The 12498-nt window shown below is 41.9% G+C and overlaps 1 protein-coding gene across 3 annotated transcripts in view; it reads right to left on the bottom strand.

Annotated features, from left to right (window-relative positions):
* The window catches only part of LIG1 (DNA ligase 1), a 193576-nt gene that overhangs the window by 3548 nt on the left and 177530 nt on the right, over positions 1-12498 (bottom strand). For all 3 annotated transcript variants that reach the window (XM_053451461.1, XM_053451460.1, XM_053451462.1), the window contains exons 25-26: positions 4577-4720; positions 1682-1774 (exon numbers count right to left, since the gene is read on the bottom strand). In XM_053451461.1, the coding sequence (XP_053307436.1) occupies positions 1682-1774; positions 4577-4720 (237 nt within the window). The remainder of the gene's footprint in view (positions 1-1681; positions 1775-4576; positions 4721-12498) is intronic.

The raw sequence follows: 12498 nt of genomic DNA, 5'->3' as shown, positions 1-12498 counted from the left end.
AATTAATCATTACTCCCTTTAATGATTAACGCCCTTTCACACACCCCCTACAATGTTCCTACACACCTTAAAAAACCATATGAAACCCCACCAAACACTAGGTTGAAAAAACATGATTAATTTAAATTGGGATCCAGCTAAACTAACCTGGGAGATACTGCTGAACACAAAAGAGTGTTTTTCTGCAGTCACTTAAAAAAATGCAATGTGTAAAAAGCCACGGAAAATGTAAAATGCATCACAAACTCTGGAATAGACTGGTGATAAAATGGCTGAAAAGTGTCAAGATGGTCCTAGTGAAATACCCTTGGTTGCCTTCTCTAAAGTAATGTATAGTTTTACAAGGTGGTTTTGAGACCTGTGACCACTATTTAGTCCCACCATGCAAAATGTGAAGAAAAAAAAGGTGGGATTGAAAAAGTGATTTGCACAATGTAATATTTGCCCTATAAAAGCTAAAACAGATGAAAATCCTAGGTATATATGGTGGTTTCCAAATCAGGGCAAGTTAATATATGTTGAGTATTTTTATCCCATTGGCTGGTTGTGTACAATTTATATACATTATATACAATTTTATTCAAAGTAATGTCTTGCGTTTATGAACATGTTTGTGAAAATGGGACATTATGGTGGAACAGAGAAATAGTAAAATGTCAAAATTGCTGTTGTCCTGTAGTATAAAACCCTTAAGGGGTTAACTGTATCCAATAAACTTTTGAGGAAGACGTTCCCCTCCTTCCCTCCAGAAGAAGCTTATTAGAACACTCAAAATTATTCTGTATGAATAATTTGCAAATCCTTGTAGGTACCCACATCTATTGCGGCTCCAAAGTCTAATGGTAATATTGAGCTAACAATCTCACAGATACTGTTTTTCAGGTTCCACTGACAGGATATTGTTGCACTCTGTAGAGTAAGCCATAGTTATGCTACGCTCTAATTAACGTAGTCTGAAATACAACTGCCGATCTTTGATCTGTCAACGACTTGCTTCTCTCTGCAAACCTTATCACTTCTTAGCTTTTTACTCTAGGATTTTCCCAGTACCCATTCTACAAAAATGATTCCTCTGTTTTGTCAGACTATACCCTACTTTAACTGCCCAGACAATGCATTCTGGAAGAAACCATCCATTCGGCAAGTTTTGAAATTATACGTCTTAATGTATAAAATGAATGTACTGTAACAACCCCCCCACCAAAAAATAAATAAATAAATAATATATATATATATATATATATATATATATATATATATATATATATAGCAGCTCTTAGACCCTATGTGTACAGGACAAAAAAGCATGCATGGGATAGACATAAAACTAACCTGAGCCTGAAGACAAAATCAAGGACCAATTACTATCCAAGTCTTAAATCAGGAAAAAAAAACGGCAGACTAGATGGGTCAATTGGTTATCTGCCGAATGTCATATGTTTGTATGTATTTATGCAGTCTCAGGCAAGTGTTAACAATAGCGTTAACAATCCTAGAATCTTTTTAATTCAAACAGAAGAATTAAAAGCTAAAATTCCACCAGTACTTTTGTCAGAATAACACTAAACAGAATTTCTTCCTATTGTTTACAATACTCCTTAAATACATGAAGGCTTCAATTTAAATAAAATCAAATGTAATTCAAATACCAATATTTTCATTTAAAGGCATCCTAACATACCTGTAAACTGTTTGTTGCTTCTTCTGGCTTCTTATCATCTCGAACACGAACAAAACGAGGAAATCGCAGTGAGATTCCTTTTTCACTTTCAACCTAAGAAATAGATTTAACATGGGACTTTGATTTAAGACCAGGTGTGTGAATATGGCCCCTTGATTGAATTCAGACTCTGGGGTATACCTTTACTATAGAAAGTGGCTCACATAGAGAATATTGGAGTATATGGAATGTAATACATACCAACCGAAAAGATTAGCTTGTTTTGAATTGAGTAACATGTAAAAAAATAAAAATAAAAATAAACAGACTCATCTGCCTAGAGACTGGCGTCTTGCCTTGGGTCAGTTGAGGAAATGAGCGTTTTCCAAACCGTCACAATATGCACAATAAATATTTTTCTAGCACAGAGCTCCCATGTCTCTCTGTGTGCTTGATATGTCTTAATACACTTACTACATATTCTACCCTTCAAAAAAAAAAAAAAAAAAAAAATCACACAAAACACCAGGTTATAGTGTAGTTAGTGTAGACTAAATAGTGTAGTGCAAATTTAGACCAGCTGGCGGTATATAGTATTAGATTGCACTCACGGACAGGCTCATAGTAAATACAGGTCCTTTACTTCCAAATTGTCTAAAAGCCAAACATAGTATATTTCAATGATACAGTATCACAATTAACAGCAGCAAAGAGGAACTTGCAGTTGCACTTGCAGAGGGAAATTGCACACTGGATTTATGTGTAGGGCTGCAACAACTAATCGATAATAATCGATTAGTCGAATAGATTTTTATCGATTATAAAAATAGGTTTTTTTTTTTGAGCAAATGCTCTGAAAAACTCCTCTCCTTATATAACTCAACCTCAGAGATATTATAACATATTATAACACTAGAATCCAGATCCCCCGCAACGCTGCAGGGGACCTGGTTTCCCCTCACTGTCAGCCGGTGGGTGTCCGTGCGATGCACATCGTGCAGACCCCCACCGGCTGACAGAGAATCGAGGTCTACTGCAGGGGATCATCCTCTCTGTCAGCTGGTGGGTGTCTGTGCGATGCGCACAGACAGCCTCCGTTACTCCCCTTCACTTACGCTGAGGCTTCTATGAAGCTCCAGTGAAAGTGCCTGTCAGCAACGGAGGTTCACAAAACACCAGGGAGTCGGGAGAGAGGCAGAGTGGTGTATGGGAGAGAGAGGAGGCAGAGTGGTGTATGGGAGCCACCCTCCCATACACCACACCGCCTCCTCCCCCCTCCCATACACCACTCTGCCTCTCTACCCGACTCCCTGGTGTCATGTGAACCTCCGTTGCTGACAGGAGGCAGAGTGGTGTATGGGAGGGGGGAGAGCACTGTACAAGGGGCTCTAGATGCACCAAGAACTTCAATATGTACAAAGTGCACTTCGGTACAACTGCAGAGCATTATTAAGTGCAATATCTTCTACACTGTCATGCCTACGATGCACTCATTGCAGAAGTTCTTCTCCCAGTAGAGACGTACCAGAGGATACCCCTAGTAACGCTCCCCAGGTTTTCGATGATCCCAAAAGTCAGGAGGCTCCGGAGTTTGTAGATATATGAATAGTAGATAGTCCTTGAGTATGGCAGGAGAGAACCGAAAAATCAGGGAGCAAACAAAAATTCCATACGGATAATACGAGAGCCAAAAACCAGAGTGGAGGGTCAGACGGGCCAAGGGTCATACACAGAACGGGTAGTCAGACGAGAAATAGGTCAAATAAAAGTGCAGGTAGTCAGACGGTCATACACTGGATGAAGCAAACGTGTATGAAGGCCAAAATTGTGGTACAAAGGAAGGTCAGGATAAGCCAAAGGTTGGATACACAAGATTTCACTTCAGGACAGGCAACGCTTAGAAGACCACAACAGGGTACTGAGACAGGGACTTCTGGAGTTTGAAATCTGGCGCTGGCAGCCGCAATGCCCCTTCCGCTGACGTCACACGCTTCCCCTTCCCTGCTGGAACACAGCAAGGGGAGTGCTCCGACGAGAGGATTCCCCGGCGTGAGGTAAGTGTAGCAGGGCGCTGGAGACCCCGGGAGCGGGGCACTGGGTGACATACACCACTGCACTTTACATCATCTGACCACTTTATATCAGCAAACAGAAGCACTTTATATCCATCTGGAATCTACCTCATTGGAACCTCATACAAAGCGCTATTTGCACTCAAGTCCAGTGTGCAATTTCCCTTTGAAAGTGCAACTTTTATTCCTTTTTTGCTGCTGTTCACTTACACTGTACCATTGGAATCTCCTATGTTTAAATTTTTAGACAATCTGGAAGTACAGAACCTGTTTTTATTTATATGAGCCTGTGCTATCAATATTTCTTGTGAGTGCAGTCTAATACTATATACAGCCAGCTGGTCTTAATTTACTACACTATAAGGTGTTATTTTAATTTTGTTTGCATAAGCATCCCACTGTGTTTACCATTAGTATGTAGAATTACCAGAGGGGATGTAAGGAGGAGGAGGAACAGGACCCAGGAAATTCTTTTAGCCATCTTCTATATAATGGCTCTCATCCTGCTGTAAGAAGCGATCACTAAAAATAAGTTTCTGTTTAGAGGGTCAGCCTTTCCCGGAAATTTTGTGCAGTGACCCGGAAAAGCTGAGAAGGTATGTCAATGTAGTCATAAAAAAGAGAAGCGGCAGAGTTTCAGTGATCAATTAACTTTACATGACCAAGTAGAAACCTCTGAAGTACAAACCCAACAGCCACAAAGGGTTAATCGTGTTACTTTCAAACAATATAAAATATCTTCAATGGCATTGTAATAGCACAGGTGGAGGGACCAAACTTTGGCACATCTGATCATGTGATCTTTTATGGCTAATATAAATATACTTATCTGCAAAACACATACCAGTCCAAGTGCAGCCTTGTGCACAGGGGAAACGGAAAGATCAGCACACTTCACCTCCCAGACTTGCACAGGATGAAACCAATGATCTGGCTGCATGCAACCATCCCAGCGGTAGTAGCTACGGGGACTTTCAATGACATGATCCTTTGAAGAAGAAGTTACATTTAATTTTGGGTCCAGATTTTTTTCCTTGTTTCATTACCTAAATATAGCTTCTACCAAAAAATATGCACAGTTAACAGGGCTTGTTATTAATAGGAAATTGAGATCGGCAGTTAGATGCAGTGTTAATTTTGATTTAGTTTTAGTCGTATTCTTTTGACAAAAATGCCATTTCAGTTTTAGTCTTATTTTAGTTATCTGAATTGTTTTAGTCTAGTTTAGTCGACTATATCTCCACCAGCCTTTGTTACAGTTTGCTGTAGTAGTTTGTGTGTTTTTTCCCCACACACATTTTACTTCAGGTATGAATTTACCGCTCCTAGTATATGTCCCTGTCAAACAACACTCCAACACTTCTGAGTACAGCGATACCCCATGCATGGGTTTTGGACAAAATGTTTTTTGTTATTTTTTCAAATTTTACTAATCACATTGTGATTAGTCAGCTGGGCTCCATTGACTTGCATGGATAGACCCTCTGAACGCATTGATCTGACAGTTGGTGCCGCCATCTTGTGGGTTCAGTAATAGCCCCCCCCCTCTTGAGTACAGCAACACCCTACATGCATGGATAAGTCATGTTTGCTCAGACGTTGTAGAGTCAAAACTGGAACATGCACATTTAATCCCATAAAACTACATATCGCACAAAGCCCAAGGTCACCCCCTTAACTTCCAGTTTAATGAAAATGAGGTTAGGGGTTAGCTGATCGCATATGGGGTAACACTAGGATCCTGTTGGTGGATAGTTATAGGCAGGCCCGGACTGGCCATCGGGCACACCGGGCATTTGCCCGGTGGGCCGGGCCACGGCAGGGCCGCATTGACTTTAGGGGCTGATGGAGCTGCAGCTCCAGGCCCCTAACCTACCTACGGCCGCAGTAACGCAGGGCATAAGGGGCACCTGCCCCTTAAGCCCGCCGCAACTGCGACCGGGTCCGCCACTCTAAGGGGCCGGGAAGTCCCCACCAAGGCCGGCCTTACGGGTCTGCGGCCGCACAGGGTTTAAATTAAAACATCGGGGTTTTTTTTTAACTTTATTTAACATCCTCCATGTTAAATAAAGTTTTTTTTAACTTTATTTAACATGGAGGATGTTAAATAAAGTTGAAAAAAAACCCCCCCATGTTTTAATTTAAACCCTGTGCGGCCGCAGACCCCTAAGGCCGGCCCTGGTGGGGGCTTCCCGGCCTCTTAGAGCGGGGCGCCACACTCCAGGGGGCGCGACGGGGGGCGGTCCGCACCGGGTGCCGCTCATCAGGGGCTGCCAACTTGCGGCACCCGGCACTCCTCCAGAGACGGACAGTAATGTCCGCCGCTGGAGGAGCAGGCTCGCAAGGGAGCGGTATCGGAGGTCTTTAACAGACCTCCGGTTCCCTTGAGTGAGTTTAAGCCGGGTTCAACCCGGCTTAAAATCACTCAAGGGAGCCGGAGGTCTGTTAAAGACCTCCGATACCGCTCCCTTGTGATCTGCACGACAACAGCTGTTGTGCGCCGGGGTTTGCTGTCAGATCCCGGCGCACAACACTGAAGCCACGCCCACCGACCCGGTGACCCGGAAGAAGACAGAGAAGACAGAAGAACTGAAGAAGAGGAGGAAAAGGAGCTGTAAGGAGAAAAGAGGAAAGGTAGGAAAACATTCAGTGAGAGTGGATTGGTATGTGTGTGGATCAGTATATATGTGTGGATCAGTATATATGTGTGGATCAGTATATATGTGTGGATCAGTATATATGTGTGGATCGGTATATATGTGTGGATCGGTATATATGTGTGGATTGGTATATATGTGTGGATTGGTATATATGTGTGGATTGGTATATATGTGTGGATTGGTATATATGTGTGGATTGGTGTATATATGTGTGGATTGGTATATGTGTGGTTTGGTATACGTGTGGATTGGTATACGTGTGGATTGGTATATATGTGTGGATTGGTATATATGTGTGGTTTGGTATACGTGTGGATTGGTATATATGTGTGGATTGGTATATATGTGTGGATTGGTGTATATGTGTGTGGATTGGTGTATATGTGTGTGGATTGGTATATATGTGTGGTTTGGTATATATGTGTGGATTGGTGTATATGTGTGGATTAGTGTATATATGTGTGGATTGGTGTATGTGTGGATTGGTATATGTGTGGATTGGTATATATGTGTGGATTGGTATATATGTGTGGATTGGTGTATGTGTGGATTGGTGTATACGTGTGGATTGGTATACGTGTGGATTGGTATACGTGTGGATTGGTATACGTGTGGATTGGTATACGTGTGGATTGGTAAGGGTGTGAGAGTGATGGGTGTTATGCTGTACCATTTCCAATGTCTTTTTCATGATCTAATTATGCTCTAAAAGTACATCATAACTCCCATCACTCTATACTGTTCCATACAGTGGCAGAGCTGGGAGGCAGAGGCCTTGCACCCCCACCGCAGGACTCCTGAAAGGTAAGTGAACTTTAAAGAGGGAGAGGGTAGATAGTTAGGAGGGGGTAGTTGCGGCAGGCTTAAGGGGCTCTGCGTTAATGCGGCCATATAGGACCAGTCAGTCCGGTCCTGACTGGACCTATTTTAAGGTGGGGGCCTGGAGCTGCAGCTCCATCAGCCCCTAAGTCAATCCTGCCCTGGCACAGGCGCGGTCGCAGTTGCTGCTTGCTCCGGCAACAAGGTAAGTAGGGTGAGGGAAGGGGGTGCAGTGAGAAGGGGCAGAGGGGGGTTAGATAGTGAGAAAGGGGGAGAGGGGATAGATAGAGGCGGTACATATTGAGAAGTGGGGAAGGGGGTTACATAGTGAAAAGGGGGAACATAGTGAGAAGGGGCAGATAAGATGAAGAGAGGGGCTAGTGTGAATGCGTATGAGAATGAATGAATAAATGTGTGGATGAATTGTGTGAATGCGTATGACAATGAATTCATGTGAGGATGAATTGCTTGAATGATTTGTGAGACTGCATTAATGAATGTGTCAATGATTTGTGTGAATGATTAAATGCAAAGATGGTACATGAAGGGTGGGCTTTAACAATAAATAAATAAATAAATATGGGCTGCTCAGGCTTAAATGCCCGGGCCTATTTTTTGTCCCAGTCCGGGCCTGGTTATAGGTATGGTTAGATGTTACAATACTGTATAGATTTAGTGTTCGGAATGATGAACCAAGCACCCTTGACTTTCGGGTCAGTGCTGTTATTTTTCTGTTTTTCTCCCTTTTAACTCTTTGAATGGACTGACTGATATGTGACTGTGGTGACATATTAACCCCTCAATGAAGCGATCATATCATACACAATTGTGGCATTGAAAGTGTTAACTCTGTAAAACCCTCTTAATGGAGCAATCGGGAAGCAGGGGAGAGTTAAGGCTCATCTTCACACTCGTGCGGAGACCAAAGAAACTGCATCTGGCAGCTAGGAGATAACTGCCAGTAAACCACCAATTGCAGGGAGGAGCCTCTATGATTGCTCCAGTATGAGTGATCAAAGGGCTTGTGAGGGCTCTTTTTTGCTGTTGCTGGTCAGCAGTAGTACCTTGTTCAAAACAGGTATTAACCCCCAAAACGCTGCTGGTCTCTCCAGACACCTGGGTAGACAGCAGTAGCAGTGCTCCTTTGATGACTACGATTGTGGCGATGCGGGGGCATTTTCTGCACGATGTACCAGGTACGTCACAGAACCAATAAGCCCACTTGGGGATGACATACGTGGTATGTCAAGGGGTTAAGGATAACTAATTTAGGGTAAACTGCGCATCAAATCACTACAAATACGAAACAAGACAAGCAACAATTTTACTCCACATTTCCCTATAAATTTCTAACCAAATAGTAAACATACTAATTCATTTTATTAATAGAGACCAAATAAAATTATGTTATTGTGATAAACAAACTCTAGGTAGAAAATACATACGCTAACAAGTATGTCAACTTTCTTCCATCTCTGTAACACACCCCACTTTTGAGGACTACAACTGTCACTTTTTTGTATTCTGTTTAAGAGTGATGGAAGTTGTGCAGCACAATTTAAAAAAGTAAAATTTTAATAAATGAATGTGTTTTTATTTTTTATTTGGGGGGCAGGTTTTAGAGGGGACAATTGTGATGCAGTAGTAAGAATACGGTGTAATTTTTTTTTGCCAGACAGTAGATATTAGAACAGCTGGCAGCATGCTGACACTTTCATCTTCCCCAACAGCCTGTTACCATAGTAGTGTGGGGTCCCTGGGATTTTAATACAGAGAGGTGTGATTTTGGAGGAAGGTAGAAACTGTCATTTTCTTCCTGGAGCTACAGCTTACAGAATTAGGAGACATTTTAAAAAATATTAAGGAAGCAAGGTAGGAGGAAGAGGTGGATTTAATAGTGCACTTAGGGACTGGTGACTTGTAATGTAAGGAGGGCGGTAAGGATTCAGTAAACTAGGTAAGGATCCTCAGCAGGTTGCATCCACCATATCTATTTCTGAAGTTTCACCCATGTATTGACGACAGGATGGTAATATGCAGCAAGAGAGCTATGGAGGAAGCAGTCTCTCGTCAACAGACATGAAAAGTTACCCACACATATTTGCTCTGGGTAGCAGGAGTGTTGAATCTTCCTTGGCACGGTAAGATTTGAATTTTATAATCCAATTTTTTTAAGTAAACAGGGTTGTACCACCACTATACCTAACTCCAGAAGCAATGATGGGGACCCACGGTATTATCAATCAATTTAATTATCTTGGTGGATAAAGCTGTGGGGGTATAGTTTGTTTGGGTGGGGAACAGGAAAAGGGAGAAACAAGAAGCACACTTCCTTAATTTGACAACCATTAACTGAACTCTGTCTAAGGGTGTCTTGCATCAAAGTTTTAAATGAATAGATGGTTGACTATACCCTGTAAAAAGTATCTTATTACTACACTTTCAACTACATATCATAATATCCCCCTATACTAATTTGTGATAACTGATATATTTTGCATTGGAGAGGCCTCATACACTGATCCTGTTGAGACTCATTTTTTATATAAAGATTATTTTCTACTTGCCTATCGCTCTTTTTTAGGCACCCTCCAAACCTACAGTACAAACACCCTCATCGCCCATGAAAACATGTATTAGACATCTGCAAATTTGGACAAATGTATACTGTTTCCTGCCCCTTTGTTTGGACAAAAATCTGAGGCATTTTTGAGTTGAAAACGAAATTTCCAAATGGGGAAAAGCTCTGCCATTTTCACACGAGGTCATTTTAGGGGAAAATGGTGGAGCTTCCACGGATGTCCTCTACCCCGACCCTTCAATCAGACATTCTTGGTTCCCTTTTAGAAAAAGAATGGAAAAACTATGTTGATGACACCATAGAACACTTGGATAATAATTTAATCATCCAAACCAGTTATGAGTGAAGGAGTTAAGCCTAATTCTGGCCCAACCATTATTACTAATCTTTAGGGATTCTTTCAGTTCAGGCATAGTCCCATTAGATTGGCGCAAGGCAGATGTTGTGCCCATATTTAAAAAGGGATCAAAAATCTCAACCGGGCAATTACAGGCCAAGTCAACATGGATTTGTGAAAGACCAGTCTTGTCAAACCAACCTATTAGCATTCTATGAAGAAGTTAGTAAAAATATAGACCTGGGTGTAGATGTAGATGTGATTTATCTGGACTTTGCTAAGGCATTTGACACGGTTCCACATAAAAGGCTACTCTTCAAATTAACAGAAATAGGCTTAGGGGCAAATGTCTGTATTTGGATCGGAAATTGGCTAAAAGATAGAATGCAGAGAGTTGTTGTGAATGGATGTTTCTCAGCCTGCACGCAGGTATTAAGTGGAGTGCCTCAGGGGTCTGTCCTCTTCTTTTTAATTTATTCATAAATGATCTCCCAAGCTGCATTGAAAGCCATGTCACAGTTTTTGCAGATGACACAAAATTAAGCAGGGTAATTCAGACTAATCTTGATGTTTCTTCTTTGCGCAATGCCAGAAAGCAGCTGCGAGGGCCAATAAGGTTTTGGAATGCATAAGAATAGGTATTGATTCAAGGGAGGCGGATATCTTGCCTCTTTACAGGTCAATCGTAAGACCTCACCTTGAATATGCGGTACAATTCTGGGCACCAGTCCTTAAAAAGGACATTATGGAACTAGAAAAAGTGCAAAGGAGGGCTACAAAATTAATAAGGGGATTGGGAGATACTAGTCATGAAGAGAGACTAAAAAAGAAAATTATATACGCTAGAAAAACGGCGTCTCAGAGGGGATATGATAACATTATATAAATATATGCAGGGCCAATATAAAACTCTTCATCATTAACAGAAATGTAGAAAGAACAAGAGGTCATCCTCTGAGACTGGAAGAGCTGAGATTTCATAGACGACAAAGGAAGGGATTCTTTACAGTTGGGGACAATAAAGGTATGGAATTCACTGCCATTGGAGGTAGTGTTATCAAATACATTAGATGCCTTCAAAAGGGGTCTGGATATTTTTTTTTTTTTTTTTTTTTTTTTAGAAAGGCATGCCTTGCAGGGCTACAAATAGAATAACATTAATATTTTAGAGCTTCTTGATCCAAGGAGAAACCTGATTGCCTCTGAGTCAAGGAGGAATTTTTTTCCCCTGATGGCAGAATTCTAATTAGCTTCATTAGGGGTTTTTTGCCTTCTTTTGGATCAAGAATAAGACTGAGGTCTTTTTTCAACCTTATGAACTATGTAACTACTATGTAACTATGACGGGGAGCACATCATTGTATATGTGATGGGGCACAGGAGGGAGGCTGAGGCCTTAGTAGGAACACTTACCAAGCGTATTCTAAACTCACATCCATTAGGACAGAAGAGACAGCTAGAGTCTACAGCAATTGCAAAATTAAGGACTTGCCACTGCACTCATGAATTGCACCCATATGGAAGCAAAATGACTTGTCACATCATACACTTTGCACTCACATAAATTGCAACTGTACTCATGTTGCATCTAAAGCAGGCATGTCCAAACTTTTTTCGAAGAGTGCCAGATTTGATGAAGTGAACATGTGCGAGGGCCGACCATTTTGCCTGACATTTTCTGAACCATTAAAATGAAATGCAAATTAACTATTTTATGCAAAGTTTATTGAAAACGGCATACCACATCTATCCCTTTCTCACTCTCCTTTTTCAGCAACCGCTCGGCACCCCTTGGGCCCCACTGACTGGCAGGACTCCAGGGCCCGGTCGCAGTCGCGACCCCGGTAGTTCCGCCACTGCCTACAATTTCTTCATCAGATGCCCTTGTGGCTGTGTGTGCCGGCGCAGGGAGAAGGAAAGCCCAAATCTAGCGACGTCCGAGATCGCAAGATTTGGGCTTTCCTTCTCCCTGCGCCGGCACACACAGCCACAAGGGCATCTGATGAAGAAATTGTGTAGGGGAGGGCAGGGGCGTACCTAGAGTATTTGGCACCCGGGGCGGATCCTGTATGTGGCACCCCCCCCACACACACACTTTAAAACTACCTGGCCGAAACTGAATATGACCCCCCACACACACCATAAAAAAAAATCTAACACTTTTATTTAAAGTAAGTAACACACCAAAATAGGACAAAACAATTAAATAACAATATATATATATATATATATATATATATATATATATATAATTGTTAACAGCAATCACATTCCTATCATGCCCAGGCATACCCAGATTCCAGGAGGCAGTCGCAGACTTGGCATGATAGGAGTATGATTGCCTTATCTACCCCTTCTCGCTCCCTTCT

The sequence above is a fragment of the Spea bombifrons genome, chromosome 12 (assembly GCF_027358695.1).
Source record: "Spea bombifrons isolate aSpeBom1 chromosome 12, aSpeBom1.2.pri, whole genome shotgun sequence".
NCBI lineage: Eukaryota > Metazoa > Chordata > Amphibia > Anura > Pelobatidae > Spea > Spea bombifrons.
Note: the sequence above shows the minus strand (reverse complement) of the source record. Positions and strands in the feature narration are given on the sequence as shown.